The following is a 17,833-nucleotide window of genomic DNA, read 5'->3' on the forward strand; positions in this document are numbered from 1 at the left end:
TCACTGGACAAAGGAGAGTGAAAGAGACTGAACAGGCAGAAATAGAGGGAGATGGAGAAGTGTAGAGATGGATGACAAGGGAAAGAGAGAGTGAGACACATATACTATGGATAGAATGGTGCATGGTTTATAATAAGCCATTCTTTTGCACTTATATTTCAAATACCACTAATGTTGCAAAAATACACTGCTTTTTCTGACAATTATATCACAACGTAAGCCTTACATCATGAGATATTGTGTGTGTGTGTGAGGCCCATTAAATACAATTCACCAGCATCACCACTGAAGAAACCAGACCTGCAGCGGTTAGTGATTCTGGAGTTGACTGTATGCTCTCAGTCTCAACCCGGACAGACGCATATTCGCTGGTAGATGTAGATGGGTGACCTTGCGCATAGACGGCTAGATGCCCACCTCAGCCTCCTCCTGTAGTGTTGCCTTGAATACGAGTGTCAGCTACACAACTAAAATGCCATTTAGATAAAAAGTTCACCGTCTTCTTTTGCAGTGTTAAACTAGTATAGGCTCTATTCACTTTGTAATCTCTAGCCCTATACTAGCTGGGTAGCTAACCTGGATTGCTTAGTTACAGATGAATCCGTTGGATCGTAATACCCACTGCATTCAGATAACCATTCTAAATACCATCCGTTTCTTCATGGTTGCTATGTTTTACAAAATCCCTTTCTTAGATATGGTTTCAACCATTAGGGTTGTCACGATCACAACATTTTTGTTGACTATTAAAGTGGCACTATGTAACTTTTTTTTTAAAGTTACATAGTGGACTAACAGATAGAGATCTCCATATATGGGCATAAAAGGGAAAAGGACTGATAGATACATAGATCTCCATTCTCCGTATATGGGCATATATTATCAACATGCCCATATATGAGCATATACTGATAACATCAGGGATCTCCATATATGGGCATAAAAGGGACATGGAATGACAGCTACAGATATCTCCATATATGGTCATCAAGGGGACAAGGACTGACATACAGAGATCTCCATATATGGGCATATCAGTCGGATTGGCAGCACAACGTAGGTGTGAGGGCCTGAACTTCTAGTGTCCAAAACAGGCCATGCATTTAATATTTATTCATATATGTATGCTTTACATTTTATTTCAAAATAGTAAAACAGCAGATCTGCAAGCTCAGAACGCTCAGTATTTTCAATTTTTTTCAACAGATACATTTATACAGATGAATGGATATGATTCTGATGAAAATGCAAAGTAATATAGCCATATGCTGCACATGCAGTATACCAGTCTGTTTAGGGCATACCTGTATGGCCGCTACATGACTTCAAACATTGTGGAGGTTCTATTATTAACGTTAGATGTCCAGAGTTTAATATAAATAAGTGCATTTTGTTCTGCCTCCTCTAAGGTCAACTGTCTTGTGGAAGAAGACTGTGCTTTAGCTTACAGAACAAAAGAGAGCAAAGAAACACAGGAAGAGGAAATGACATGCGGCAGAGAGAAAAAGAGAAGAGACAGACTCGGAGTGAACACTGAGTTATCATGTTAATGGGTGTGCTGCTGCTGTTCAATCCAGTACCTACAGGGGTGTCACTTGACATTTACTGTACACACAAACACACATGCACACATGCAATGATTGCTGGGCTTTTGTTCATCAATCAATGTCTGAGAGAACATTTTTTGTATTTCTCTACATCTCTACATGAATACCATTTACAAGTGAGCAGATCTTGTTTGATCATTACTGCCCCTCTGCCCTGCAAAGGTCTGTTTTCAACTGGTGATTGCGCTGCAGAATTTTGAGTGTCAATTTAACTCTAAAAGTGTAAAAATTGAACGATGAGAGCATTATCTTGCACGGTGTGTGTGGGAGAGGCGTGCTGATCAAAGTCGCTAGAATAGAAACAAAAGGCACGTTTCCCACAGCTTCCGGCTGTACTGTAAGAGGTCAGGATGGCTTGGCGAAAAAGTAATGACAAATATTTGCGGGCTCAGATGCATCATGTATGTTAGGAGTCAGCGTTATGCAGGAAGTGGTGAGGAAATGCCTCTAAATGTGTTGAAACGGACTCCTGTGACTTGCAAAACAAACTTTCATTGTGTGTGTATGTGTGTGTGTGTGTGTGTGGGGGGGGTTCTGTTCAATTAAATTGACTGCAGAGTGAAAGGTAGGAAAGGTGGGGGAATCAGTCAGATTTTAGATTTATGGGCACTACATCATGACATATCACGTTTTGGTCTTTTTTTGTTCTATGACTTCTGTCCACTTCTGTCCACACTGAAGAATGGTGGCGTTCTGTAAACACTGGTATCAAACGTGCGCCATGGAGCACGCACACAGAGGCAGAGAGCGAGAGTGAGAGAGAAGTCCGCATCTGTGGTGCTGAAAGACACATGCAATAGGATTTATGGATAATCTGACTGATTATTATAAGGAGGTGAGATTATTAGATGTAGGCTATACCGGGGGTAATGCCAGCTAGTCTACCAGCTAGCGTTAGCTTTTCATAATCCTCTCCTCATCTCCGTTCATACTTTATAAATAATATAACTCACTGATGTGATGCCAAGTGAGACCGATTGCGAATATTTAACGATTATAAACAAATGAATACTGAAAATATCTACGCAACGCGTAGTGAGCTTATAGATCGGATATTTCCTGTATTTTTGCACGCCACCATTGCACAATGAATATTATACAGGGTTAAGTGGTTAATCAGACCAGTCGATATATTCAATGATAAAAATTATTCACATTTTTCCTGTTGATTATATTAGAAATAAAATAAAAGCTGCTTCTCAATTATTCGATTAACTAGATGAAGCAAGATGAAGAATCAGAATCAGCTTTATTGTCACATCACAGGTTTACAGAAGTGAAATAGTGCATAGTTATTTATATCGTATTATTATTTCCGTAGAAAGAAAGGGAAGAAGAAGAGGGGGGGGGGGGGGCAAGGGTAAAAAGAGATCAATCAAAGAAAACAAACAAATTATCTGCATATTTACACACAGTACCTGAGAATAATTCTGTTATTGGTCATAAATATCTATTTCGAAATATTTTTGGTTAATTGCCCAGGTCTGGTAAGAACTCTTACTCAGCTTGTCCCCCACCTGTCTGAGTTTGTCTTTGTCTGTCTCTGTCTCTCTGTCCAGGCCAGGTCATCTTCAATCAGGACCATAAGCTGGAGGAGGATTGGATCTATTTATAGTATCTATCGTCTGCTCTCTGGGCCACGCTGACCCAAGTCTCTTCCTCCCTCTGTCTGTCTCTCTGTCTGTTCTGTTCCGTCTATACATTTTATAGTGCCAATTTATGTATTTATTTTCCATTTTCCCACCATGACACTTAAGTTACAACGCAAGCGGAGACTCTCTCTGGCTCTCTCTCTCTGGCTCTCTCTCTCTCTCTCTCGTTCTCATGCTGTGCACGTGTGCTCAGCTCGTCACGGTGTCACAATATAACTAAATGGCTTTTTTTTTTTTTTTTTTGCGGGAGGGAGCGGCGGACAAAAATGAACTGCGGGCGGTGAGAAATGAAATAATTGTGGGAGCAGACGGGAATGGTCCGAAATCCAACGGGAGCGGGCAGGAGCGGGGGGGGTTTGATTCCCGCCGGGGACGGTGTGGGCGTGTCTTGTCCTCCGCGTCATCAGTGCCCATACCCTAGGTGGGGTTGGTGAAAGGGCCTACTCTGTGTGGAGTTTGCATGTTCTCCCCGTGTCCCCTAGGGTAGTTAATACCCTCACAAAAACATGTAGTAATCCTGGTCGCTATACCGCCTCCCCCATGACAGCCGGGGCGCCTGATGGAGGGGAAGGGAACCGTTTGGAATAACGTGTTCCTTCCACGCGCTACGTCCTACCGGGGAAACTCCCCCCTGTCAGGTGAAAAGAAGGTCAGTTGGCTCTCATGCATTAAAGGAGGCATGAGCTCGGTCCTGGGCTCCCTAGGCCGGTGGGGGAGTGTAGCGCCAGGATGACTTAGAAAATTGGCACCGGGTGAAAAAAGGGTTACAAAATCGTGGGATAAAAAAAAGAAAATACTCCCGCGCAGTGCTCTACCGTCTACAGTATCTCCATCCTACTAGTCAGAGGAAGGATAACACTATCTCTGCCTCTCCTCACTTTTTCTTGCTCGACTGTGCTTGTACTCTCATCAAATGGAATGACAAGGCCAACTATTGGCTTTACTCTTATGAGCACACACACACACACACACACACACACACACACACACACACACACACACACACACACACACACACACACACACACACACACACACACACACACACACACACACACACACACACACACACACACACACACACACACAGTCAGATCATATTGGCCCAAGGATTGAATGAGTGACATTTGAGTGTTTTAAGCTATGCCATGCCACAGAGACCACAGATGCCTGTCTTACCTAACCGCATTAGCGGTTGACACTCTATCTACACACACACACACACACACACACACACACACACACACACACACTCTGTCTCTCAGACACTGTTGGCCCTAGAAACACACTTGTAAGGGCAGCGGTGTGCTTGCACACATGAGTTTATGCTAAAATGTTTCAGAGTGTTCTCTGTAGCATGCATGCAGTTTGTTTATAATCACTAACTCACTACATTAAGGTCCTGTTATGCTAAGGCAGTGGGTTGCCAGGTTGGACTAATTAGAGGATGGAAGAGCAGTACATGGCAACCTGGCTCACTGTGGATTCAGGTTTCTCTTTCGGCTGTCATTCCCTCATGAGACATGTTACTCACGGAGCCGCTGACTGATATTTCGGCAGGGTTTCTTTTTAGCCTGGACTTGACTTGTTTTGACCACCTTTTATCTCTGACAGACTCACTGACTGAATGACTGGACTAAAGGAAGCCATGACTTCTGTTAGTTTTGTTTTGCTGGTTTTACATTAGCTCTAGACTGATTTGCCATTTGTCTGTATCTATGCATGCACTTACACGTGTGTGTGTGTGTGTGTGTGTGTGTGTGTGTGTGTGTGTGTGTGTGTGTGTGTGTGTGTGTGTGTGTGTGTGTGTGTGTGTGTGTGTGTGTGTGTGTGTGTGTGTGCGTGCGTGCGTGCACTGGAGGGAGGCGGGTTGGGTTAAAGCATAGATCACTTTTCTTTTGTGCAGTGATGTGGGACTAAAATTAGCTCCATCACCATCAGTCCCTCCATCTGCCCATTTAATGCTCCTTCTTTGAGCAGAGCAGACAGGTGAGACAGACCGATAGAGGGATAGATGGATAAATTGAATATGATGATGCAGCTTGCTGGGCTGGCGGCCATCACTCCAATTCAATTAGTCTAAGTGCTGTGTATTCCCCCACTCATGACCAGAACTTATGTCACAGTACCTCCTGGAAAGCTCTGCATGCGTTTTCTGTTTGTGTGTTTACACGACCCTACTATAATCCTATTATCCTATCCTACTTTATCCTACTTTCCTGCTATAATCATACAATAATTATTATTAATATTAATAATACAAATTAAAATGTAAATGATAAAATGAAGAAAACTGTCCCGTCTGTCCTCGTCCATTTTCTCCTCAGTGGGTTGGCCTATGAATCTGAACTTGCACACGGACATTTGCCCTTGCCATATGCAGAGAATCACTTTTCCCCAAATTTAAGCTGTTTTCGTGCTGTATGGGTACATTTCTGTGTGTTTCTCATCTCTTGATGAACCTTCCAGTCAGTTTATAGTTAGTATTTGGAGACCAAGTAGAATAGAATATAGTATTGCTTACTAAACTTGCTCTATCATTTAATATAATGTATCCCCATATACAAAATATTATAACTGTATGTACAATGAGCTCCAGTTGATGGAAAATGTGCATTTAGAATTATTTTGGCCTCTTTAATTTGCAGTCCAGCAAGGTGCTATTGGTTGGTACAGATTTCACACCTAGTTATCGTCACACATGTTTATAGTGTCTATCTGAAGGTTTCAGACAGTTAACAGAGAGCGCTGGTCAGTTTCTAGTATTTCTGTCAGAACTCTATTGGTGTTCCTATGGAGCTTGCAGCCAACGCCGCCTACTACAGTATGATAGTAGGCGGCTGGATAGTAGTACTATCCACCAGCATAATGAAGCTATCATCGAAGGCCAGCACTGAAAAATAAATAGACCTATTTTTGCTGGCAGGTCCCTCTTCCCAGAATACAAGCGGCCAAACCAGGCCTATTAAATCTCTGAGAAAAAAAGGTTGTGGAATGTCCACAGAATGCTTTGATTTCCCCCTCATGTAAACATGCTGTTCAGGGAGCTTTGGGACAAGGGGGTAGTGGTGAGTTTGGGTCCATAAAAGTGGTTCTCAACTGGTGTCATTCAGCACTCAGATCATAAGCCTGAGTTATCTACATGGTTGTAGATCAGCTATTTTCACACCTGTGTGCAACTAAGTATAACTCAGGTTTTCCCCCTCCATGAAGTCATTACTCAATGTACTAGATAACACAATGCTAACAGTGTCCATATTAGGACATCAATCAGTTGTCAGACAAACCTCCCAAGAGGCATCATTTGTCAGACAAAACTTATCAGGCATCAACTGTCAGACAAAACTCCCTCAGCTACTGTATCAGACAACACTCTCTCAGTTGCTTATTTATCTAATCAAACATCCTCTTTTGGTGCTTTCAAGTTGTATTGTGTTCACCATATTCACAAGAAGAGCATTCATAATAAATACTCAGTGATGTGGTATTTACTAGTGGTGAAGTCTGAACTTTTCGAACAGCTTCCAGTTCACGACTTGAGATTTGTGGCTGGGTGATTTCAAAATGGCTTTATCTATGGATGTGTTGTTCAGGTCGATAGTTGATTGTGCTGTCAGTGTCACCAAAAAACAGAAAAATTGACTTCATAATGATTTAGCTGCAAAAAATATGCAACATTTGACCATAGAAGGCGCCACACCAACACCTATTGTAGCGTCCACTCTTTGCCCTATAGTTAGAGTCAGATCTTTGACTCTACTGACATCCAACCATCCCTCATCCCGCTTTTCTTCCCATATCTGATATGGTGTTACTTGGCTGAATTCACTGACTTCAGTCAGACTCAGCAGAGAGTAACTCTGGAAACTCATAACTCATGAAAGTAGGTGAGAGCATTTGGGCATTTTCTTGTACGCGGCCCCTCAAATCTACATCGCACATCCGACCGATATGCCCATATATGGGTATATATATGGCCATATACTGTATGGAGATTTGGTTGTCTAGAACACCACCAATCCAATAGATATGCCCATATATGGGCATATATGGAGACTGTCCGACCGATTGACCTGAAACTTGGCATGCGTATTGCTGAGGATCCATGGTCGTGATGTGCAGTGTGGGAAGTTGGTCGGATCCCCGGTGGTACAAACGATATATATTCCGCAAATCCCCATAGGTAGGACTCCGATGTGATCAATATGATGTCATTGTACTGATGTTATTGTCTGGCCTGGGCTTCATATTTGGGCATGGCTAACACAGAACTCCATATGGGCATGAAAGGGACACAGTGTGCCTTGACAACGGCCCCTGGAGGCCTCTGATGGGGTCCCATGCGCAAATCGTCGTCTTTGACTAGCGGTTTCTGTTGTGTCTGACATTTGTGCATGTCACATTTGTGACGTGAACCGTCGACCCAACGTCGGCAATTTTTACATAGGCTACGATATGTAACTGAATGCAACTGAACTGACCTCAGTACTTCCTTAAATGTCATGTTTCCTATCTGCTTCAGTGACAGACCCTTTATGCTGGAGTCTATCAGGATAGTTTTACTGCAAAATGTCCACTGTGTGTGTGTGTATGTGTGTGTGTATATATGGTTATAGAATAAAAGAGAGGGACAGACATGGGAGGGTATCCAGAGAGAGAGAGAGAGAGAGAGGGAGACAGGGATAGAGAGATTGTATGTGTGGGAGGATGGGGTATACAGAGGCGGTAGCAGGCACTACACTGACGGCAGGATTAGCATTCAGAACCAGAACATCAGCTCAACGCTCCTCACTGATGCACATGACGGCCTAACTAGCACTCTGGGCTCTGTGTGTGGGTGTGTGTCTCTGTGTTACACTGTCAAGTCAAGTCAATTGTATTTATATAACACCAAATCACAACAAGTTATCTCATGGCACTTTACATATAGGTCAAGACCATCCTATAATAAAATTGCCTAGAGGGTCAACCGACGGTGGGAGGGCGGATGGTGGTTGGATGTCACAAACGTAACATGCAGACCTGCGAGGCGCACTGTTGCTATGATCCGCACCAAACTTGGCACCAACACTGGTCAGGGGTCTGCCATCAGAATAGCCACACGAGGGACCACGTGTGGCACCCAGGGGCCCCTGCCGGGGCGCACCATTGCCCCGCCCTCTCTGTGTTCCTATTGGCTGAGGTTTAAACAGCCATAACTCCAGTTCCCAGCATGCTAAATGCCCCAAACTTCGTAGGTGCTTTTAGATGGCCAATAGGAACAGGCTGTAATTGCTTAAGCCCCGCCCCTCTGTGTTCCATTTGGCTGGGCTTTAAACAGCCATAACTGTTCGTAACAATTCCATTTGGCAAGGAGAAACTCCCGGGAAGAAACCTCAAGCATCAGTCACCATCACCATCACCATCAGTTGCTTCCGGCAGTCGACATGGGTGGTCGCATGGATGATCGCTCTCGCGTCCTGCGTCCTCGCATACCTTTCCTTATCCTCATCCTGTGGATTATGGATTTACACCTCAACTCCGCATGGATCATACACCAGAAGGATATGGAATTATACGAGACAGAAAAGGTAGAATCACACAATGACTTCTACCTAACTACTGGAACCGAGAAAAAACACCCAGGTTATGGAACCACGGCGATCCACTCGACTCTCACAGCCAACCCGAAGCGAAGAAACAAACCCCTGAATGGTAGATGTAATCGGAAGACGTACTTCTGTTTAATTCTACTACTTTCCGGAGACGTTGAAGTTAACCCTGGCCCTGTGACCACAAGGCAGTCTGCTCGGCTCACAGCTGAATCCAACAGGCTAGCGGCAAACGTTGCCACAAGCAACGGGGCAAAACAACAACAAAGCCATGCTGGAACAAAGAACTTCCGGAGCACCGGAGCTAGCCTAGCCAACGTTGCTACCGAAGCTAGCCTCGACGACAACACCAATGGCTTCCCACCAACTCGACTAGGCGAATCAACCCAAATGATCAACCTAAACACCGACGTCGTATCCACCGCAGCCGTCGACGAGGACGCTTGCACCGACGCACAATGGCGATCAACCGGGAGATGCAGCGTAGCCGAGAACGTGGAACCAAGGAGTCACCTAGCTGTTTTCACCGGAGCAGAGACCTTGATGCACCGCTACAAACCTACGGTTCGTTCCACGGCCAGGGTCCCAGCAGAGACCGTGATGGGACCATTAGCAGAGGCCGTGCTGGGACCTCCGCGCCCCATCCCCCCCAACCCCCCAACCCTCCCCAATCCCCCAACCCCCCCCAACCCCCACTGCTGGCTGCCCACGACGGAACAATGGCTTTGATGGACACTACACCCCCCTCCCCCCCCCGAGACTGCTCCTAAACATCTCTCAGTGGATAAACACCTATCCATTGAAAAAATGATCAAATCGTTTGGCGTTGGCTTGCACATGATACATCTTAACTCATTGAGTGCCACAATCCGTCAAATCCGTCACGTGGCCTGACGCCCAGAGCGCCACGATCCGTCAAATCCGTCATAAAAAAAATTTCAAAATAAAAAAAAAATTTCAAAATAAAAGTTTTTTTTTTTTTTTTTTTTTTTGGGGGAAAAACATGTTCAGAACCCAAGATATGATGATTTGAAGATTTGCTGCTCCATCCACTCCTTGTTTAACCTATAACTTAAAAAGGCTGTATCTCGCTTCCTAAGCACTTTTTTTTTACAATGAATTTTGGTTGTGGCACTCAGAACCAAAATTCCATTAACATGAATAAATAAGTTTGGCACTGAATGAGTTAATGTGAATTCTCTAGCAGGAGACAAGCTAACACAAATCAAGCAGATGTTTTATGATGGTAAGGTTGACATTTTAACTTTCTCTGAAACAAAACTTGATCAAGCGATAACTGATTCTGTAATTGAGATTGAAAACTACAAACTCTTCAGGAAAGATAGGAACAGAAACGGGGGTGGTGTTTGCATGTATGTTCATACTGACAATGTCTGCATCCTTCGGGAAGACCTGATGGATGAAAACATTGAAGCTGTGTGGGTCGAGATCATTTTTAAACATGCCAAACCTGTGCTAGTCGGTACCATATACAGACCTCCTAACCAGACTGATTTCTATGATAGACTTGATGAATGCTTAGCTAAAGTGGACCATGCGGAGACGATTCTTCTTGGTGATTTTAACACTGACATACTCCGCAAGGAAGCGTCAGTGTATAAGTCATTCAAGGCGTGTTGTGATCGGCATTCACTCCACCAGCTGATCACTCAGCCCACAAGGCTGTGTGTTTCCTCTCAAACTACCATAGATCTCATTCTAACAACGGACAAGGAAAAAATCCTAAATAGTGGTGTTTCCACCTGTGGCATATCTGATCACAACATGATCTTCTGCACCAGAAAGAAACGTAAACCTAAGACCGGTTACCACAAAACAGTCACAATCAGAGACCTCAAAAATTATAAGAGTGAGGACTTAGATCACAGACTGGAGGAACAGGATTGGTCCGACGTTCTAAACAGCACACAGGTAGACGAATCCTGGCTTAGTTTCAAAACCAAATTCATTCAAATTTTGGACAGTGTGGCTCCCATGAAAACCATCAGGGTCAAAACCCGCTCGGTACCATGGATGAATTCGGACATCCTTACTGCCATGAAAGTCAGAGACAAAAAGTGTTCTGAGCTTCATAAAAGTAGGATCAAACTAGCCAAATGTTTTAACAAAGGTCTCGAATCCCACGTAGCTAAACTTGAAAAGGAAAAAAACAAGCTAAGAAACGAGGTAAATAGCATGCTCCTGTTAGCAGAAAAAAGCTACCTCGATGACAAGATTGAGGAAAATCAAAAAAAAACACGAGAGCTTTGGAGGCTACTCAAGAACCTCCTAGGCTGCAGCAAAAAATTGAAAACCAGGCTTTCAAACTTAAGCCTCAAGGTGAATGACACTCTCATTTCATCCAAACACGAAGTGAGTAAAATCCTCAACATATTCTTCACGACCGTAGCCTCAGATTTGGTTGAAAAACTTCCTCCACACTCTGGGAGATATGGTGAGGAGTATGTTGTCTCATTTTACGAAAAACAGGGTGTTTGCAAAGATGACTTTAAACTCTCCCCTGTGAAAACAGAAGAGGTGTTTAAAAAATTGAGTGCTCTTCATCAACACAGAGCCACAGGCCTCGACAATATCCCCCCCAAATTTCTAAAAGACTCAGCCGCCTCCATTGCTCCAATCATTACCCACATATTTAACCTCTCCACCACACAGGGACAGGTCCCCAACGACTTCAAAAAAGCAAGGGTGACCCCTCTGTTCAAAAAAGGAAACCAATTAGACCCTGGCAACTACCGCCCTATTTCTATTCTAAGCTCCATCTCGAAAGTCATGGAAAAAATAGTCTATGAACAGGTCGACAAGTATCTTGCCGAGAAAAATCGAATCTACAAATTCCAATCTGGCTTCAGAACAAACCACTCCACTGACACATGCCTTCTCTATTTGAACGACTCTATCAAACAAGAGATTGAAAAGGGCAAATATTGCGGCATGGTCATGCTGGACCTCCAGAAGGCTTTTGACACCGTTAATCACCCGATTATGATCAATAAGCTCAAAGCAATAGGTTTTGATGACACGTCAGTGAACTGGATGAGATCCTACCTGGAAGGGAGGGAGCAAGTGGTGGAAGTCAACGGCACCCAATCCCCCCCCCTCCCAGTGACTTGTGGTGTCCCCCAAGGAAGTATACTAGGACCCTTACTGTTCCTGATATATGTGAATGACATGTCGTCAGCCTGCGACTGCAACCTGTTCCTGTTCGCAGATGACTCGGCCCTGCTAGTCTCGGACAGGGACAGGCTGCAGGTTGAGAAAACTCTCAGCTCTGAACTCAACAAGATCTGCATCTGGCTCTCCGACAACAAGCTCTCATTACACCTGGGCAAAACGGAATGCATCCTCTTTGGGTCCACTCCTAACCTCAGAAAGGCAGAGAGCTTCACGATCAAAGCGGGTGATGATATCATCAAAAGAAAAAACGAAATTACCTACCTGGGCTCTATCTTGGAGGCTGACCTCTCTGGTGACAAAAATGCTGAAAAAACGATCAAAACGGTCCACAAAAAAACACGCTATTTGCGGAGTATTGATCGTAAAGTCAGTAAGAAGACTCTGAAGACTCTTGCAGTGGCCCTCATACAAGGTCATTACGATTATGCATGTACTTCATGGTATCACAACACCTCCAAGGCCTTAAAAACAAGGCTCCAAACATCCCAAAACAAACTTGTAAGGCTACTTCTTGGCCTCAACTACAAAACCCATCTAACCCCTGATCATTTTGATAGGATTGGATGGCTTAGGGTTGCGGACAGAGTACAGCAACTTGCTATGGGCCTGGTCTTCAAGATATATCACAACATTGAGATCCCCCTGTATTTGTCAAAATACTTCCAAAATGTTAATGATGTCCACGATCACAATACCAGAGGCAGCTCCACAAACCTTGTCCAACCCTTTTTTGGCTCAACAAAGGGAAGTAACTCGTTCTCATGCTATTCATCAAAAATGTGGAACGCCCTACCAAAAGGAGTAAAGGAGTGTAAAACCCTACTCTCTTTCAAAACAGCCCTAAAGATACACCTTCAGGAGGCTGCAATTGGAAAATGGCCCCTGTCTAAGTCCTAACCTAACCTACCCCCCTACCCCCTACCCCCCCCCTCTCTCCTTCTCCTTTTGTACATATTTCTCACTCTTCATACCAGTAACCTGTAAACTGATTGTATGACATTCTATAGTAGTTGTGTATATCTGTCTGTCTCTTATATGTCATCATGATTTGTGTGCATGGGGAACTCATTTGAAACAAGCTCTGTGCTTTTATGAGTCTTCCAGTTTAGTAGACCTTGTATTGTGAATTTGTACTTCCATGTACTGTTGTTCTCATGTCTTACTAAATAAAGTACATCAATCAATCAATCAAAGCAGCACCTGGCTCTAGCAGGGATGAGAAGGAGAGAGGGGGGGGGGGGGGGGGAGACATTGACCCCAGTGTCACCCATATCCTAAGGTGGGACAGAAACTTTAGAGATATTTACTCTCTGCCTCTGTCTACAACACACACAACAAATTGTCAGTTTGTCTCTCTGGCACGGTCATCATTTCTCACTGAAAACAGCATGGTCCTGTGTCTATACATTTTCTAGGCTTCATGACTTCTAAAATTAATGATGTGGGACTTTCCACTGTCTTTCCCAGAAAGTCATGGGTACAGATGAGGTCACTGATTTGTGTATTGTAAAAGGCAAAAATACAGCCAAATACTACTGTAATGCCAGCCAAATGGGATGTTGTCTTTGGTTATGTACTGCTGGGACACATCAAAAACGAGAGCAGCATAAATCCCTGTGGGGAAAATAAATGGCAGTTAATGTTTATCATCCGTCAACTTCCTTTTACAAGAAATACCCCCCAGAAAACCGTTCAGAGAATTTGAATGCTGACATAGCTTGTATGTGTATGTTTTGTGTATGCCTGTGTTTAAGATCATGACCAATGTCAAACAATGTCAATTTCTATCATTCCTGGAACTGACCCTCACGTCTCACCCCCTCTCTCTATGTGTTTCTCTCTACAGATCATCAGAAACTGGAACGAGAGGCCAGAATCTGTCGTCTGCTCAAACACCCAAACATAGGTGAGTCCTATTCTAACACTACCTTAGTTTCACGTAGCCAGCCAGGATCAGAGATCTCAAACTACTGATAAGTCTGGGGAAATCTCAATTCTGGGCTTGGACGGTGGAGAAAACCACCGGTAATAAACCTTCGGCCACTGCTTTGGAAACCAATCCTGATACCATCCCATATGAAGGACCCAATATTTGCATTGGTTCTGTGTTTTAATTTCCAAATCGTTTCCACACAGTTTTAGCCCATTCGTTGGATTTAGATGTCACCAGACGTATCAGTAGGTGGAGATCTATCCATACTAACACTACCTCACTACTTGCTAGCTCTTTAAAGGTTCCATGACGTTCAGTTTTACCACACATTAAAAGTCTTTGTCATGGTCCTTCAAACGTGTATAGAAAGTTTTAACCAAAAATTCCACTCCATTGATCCATGGCAGGTGTTTTTCTCTCACATTTCTAAAGCCTTTTCAACTGCAATGAAAAAAGAAATCTTTGCCTGCGGGTGTCGCTGGTGAGGGATTTTGCCTGTCAATCATTGCCTCTGCTCCGCCCCCCCAAAGGAAAGGATAGGGGAGGGGAGGGGCGAGGAGGAGAGTGGGCGGGATTAATCGACAGTGACCTCACTGTCGAAGGGCCAAGCTCAGATTACTTTTCAGCCTAATTATTCAGAAAACCCCAGACCACAGAAAATCCACTGAATGTTCAAAGTTCAGATTTTTTGGGTGTAATTGAGGTCATAAAACCCCCCAAAAAACATAAAAAATAAAAAAAGTGAAAATGAATGTCATAGAACCTTTAAAGCTCCATCCAGTTTATGTTACTTCCCGTCCCACCCAACCCCTAATTTTCTCACCAACCTACATACAGGGTTGTGGTTTGAAATTGTCACACCTTAGCAACGCTGTTGCAACCAGTTAGACATGCAGGTCGTTTTCTTGTCTACTCACAAAGGCGTTATAAAAAAGGAGAGTGAAGACAAGCACAGTGACAAAAAATGGGCGTGTCAGCTAGGATAATGTTCTGTCACTTTCCTTGCCAAATACCGTTGCAGGAAGAGCTTAGACTTTTTAACTACAAAATATTAATGCACCTCTATTTTTTGTGTGAAGGTGTTGCACCTCCTTCCTTTCCTGATGTTCTGCTGCATTTAAAAAACAACTGCTATTTTAAATACATATTAACAGTAAAAGTTCTTCTTCAAATGCTCTGTTAGATTCAGATGTATTTTTGGTTGCATGCACAGTTCATTCTACTATCATTAGATAGCAGATTGCGCTCTCTAAATAGCAGGGAAATCCTGTGCTAGGGACTGCGCTAGACATTAGACATCGTTATAGCAGGTCTAAGTGCAGACTCTTCTAGAATTGCGCCCTGTTCGCTCCAGACCACACCTCATTTTAAGACCAACATGGGCTCTAAATCGGCACAAGATCATTTGGTATTCATACATACAATGTGGGTGCTGGGTGTTAAAATTACAACTGCATTGATTGGAAAATAACAAAAATAGCAATCATAATTGCGCTGCCCCTTGGTGCCATCCTGCACCGGGTGGAAGATAGGGCCCTCTGAGTTACAAATTGATAAATGAACACTGAGGATTTTACTGTGCAGAGATGGAAATTAACACAAATTCAGGACATTGGAATTGCACATTACTATATAGTACAGGTTTTAACCCTGGCATTTTCAAAATCTGTGAGTGTACTTTAAGGACTGCTCTAAGATCACAGGAGAGGTTTACTGTAGGGTTTAGAAATGCAATGCCTGATTAAAAAAAAAGTATTTTCAACAGAAAAAGCATGTCTCAACACATTTTTCAGTAGAAAATACATTCTTTGTGTCAAGCGACACAGCACACTTATTGGTACCAATTAAGATAACGTAACCTACAGTGTTGGTTTCTCTCCCTCTCCATCTTTCTCCATCTCTTTCTCTCTGTCTATCTCTCTGTCTTCCTCTCTCTCTAACCTCTGCTGACATGATAACGATTGTACATGCCTACCTCTCTGGTTGCCTGGCAACAGGTGAAGGCTTCCACTGTATGTTTGACCGCTGACAAGAGAAAAGAAAGAACAGGGAGGGGGAGGTGAACCTTACAGGAATGTAATCACACAGCTATTTCAAAATTATCACGGCCATGCTGTTTCTTTCTTTTTTTTCCAAGAGAGCTTCCCCGCACATCAGGGGTGGAACGTTGTATTTCTCCCCACACAATAGATTTAGATACATTTACTTGAATGAGCACTGTCCTAAACCTCACTAATGCTCATGATAAAATGGTACACTTTTTTTCTACTCGGTCTGTGTCTCATAGGAGGGCGGTGGACACTTCAGAAACCCGCCTACCAGTGACATCATCATTAGGCAGGTTTTACTTTTAAACAAAATTACAATTTAGAATTGTATTAACACGAGAACAATGGTTCCTAATATTGCATGCTAACTTTCCAGTAATAGAAAGCCTGCAGTTTCTATTAGCTTGGACAATTTAGAATTGTATTAACACGAGAACAATGGTTCCTAATATTGCATGCTAACTTTCCAGTAATAGAAAGCCTGCAGTTTCTATTAGCTTGGATTCCCCATCGATGATGTCACTAGATGCCACTTTCTGAACTGCCCACAGCCCTCCTCTGAGACACAAAATCAAAAGATTTTACCATATTATAATGACCATTAGTGAGGACCAATTATATGAAAATCCTCCTAAAGGTCGTCCTTTAAATAAATCTTTTGAGGTATCTGTACTTTACCTGATAACTTATTTTGGATACTTATTGTACTGTACATTATGAATCGTATTTAACATATAGTGAAAATAGCAGATCTAAGCTTTTCACTATCGTTGATATTTTTTTGGGGGAAATTTGCTTAAATTTCAATAGAGTAATTCATTGATATTAAAAAGTAAATGTAACTTTGTCATTTTTATACTTTTAATTTGTACTTTGTATTTTTAAAAGCAAGTACTCCAGTACTTTAACTCAAGTACAAATTTGACAGAGCAACTTTCACTTGTAGTTGAGTAATATTTCACCAGGAGTATCTATATTTTGACTCAACAACTGCTGGGGTTGAGTACTTTGTCCAACACTGTTGAGGCAAATGGTGCATACATGATGTGTTCCATTTGCATGGTGCAACTGGCCACCAGCCAAATGCAAGTCCACATATGCAAAGTCACCCAACTTAACTAATGATGCAACTATGTGAGCAAACTTCTATGTATTACTCTGTAGCAATACATAGAATATTCAAGTCTGTAGCCATTATGTATGGGGCTATATAGTATAGGTGTACACGCACGCACGCACACACACCAATTAACAGGATACTATGGGTGCGTTCGGAAATGCTCACCGGGAGCGCACTCGCCTATTAGTTTGTATTGGCCAGTGCGCTCAGTATTACATTTCCGAACGCACCCTATGTAGCCAGAAATAATCATTTTCTAACTGTTACTCACCCCATGTACTGACAGGAAAATATTTTACTTTCAGCCTTCCTAAAGCTTAAGCCATTTCTGATACAAAGAAGTTGAATTGTTTAACAACTGCTAAACTGCATGGCCGTGCCACATGCCACTGGTGCATTGAGCCTCTGTTTCATTCATTGCCAGTAGTCCTGCTCAGTTCAATGGCCGGGAGTCTATGCCAGAATCCTGGCCAATCAACGAGTCTGAGGCAGATCGTCCACATTAGCAATATTGTTTTTGACAGTCATACCAATAAAACACCTTGAATTGAATAGAGATATGGAGAGAGAGATAGAGAAAGAGAGAGATAACATCACGAGATTATAGCAGTGTGTTCACAGCTCACAGCTGTGTTTGATCTGCTTTCATCTTACTGACCAGTGATCAATCACACACACACACACACA

At 43.0% G+C, this 17,833-nt stretch overlaps 1 protein-coding gene across 32 annotated transcripts in view; it reads left to right on the top strand.

Annotated features, from left to right (window-relative positions):
- camk2g2 (calcium/calmodulin-dependent protein kinase (CaM kinase) II gamma 2) overlaps positions 1–17,833 on the top strand; it is a 67,371-nt gene that overhangs the window by 13,999 nt on the left and 35,539 nt on the right. For all 32 annotated transcript variants that reach the window (XM_084076653.1, XM_084076681.1, XM_084076665.1 and 29 more), the window contains exon 3: positions 13,892–13,951. In XM_084076653.1, the coding sequence (XP_083932779.1) occupies positions 13,892–13,951 (60 nt within the window). The remainder of the gene's footprint in view (positions 1–13,891; positions 13,952–17,833) is intronic.

Source organism: Gymnoscopelus microlampas (assembly GCF_963454915.1).
Source record: "Gymnoscopelus microlampas genome assembly, chromosome: 13".
NCBI classification, from domain to species: domain Eukaryota; kingdom Metazoa; phylum Chordata; class Actinopteri; order Myctophiformes; family Myctophidae; genus Gymnoscopelus; species Gymnoscopelus microlampas.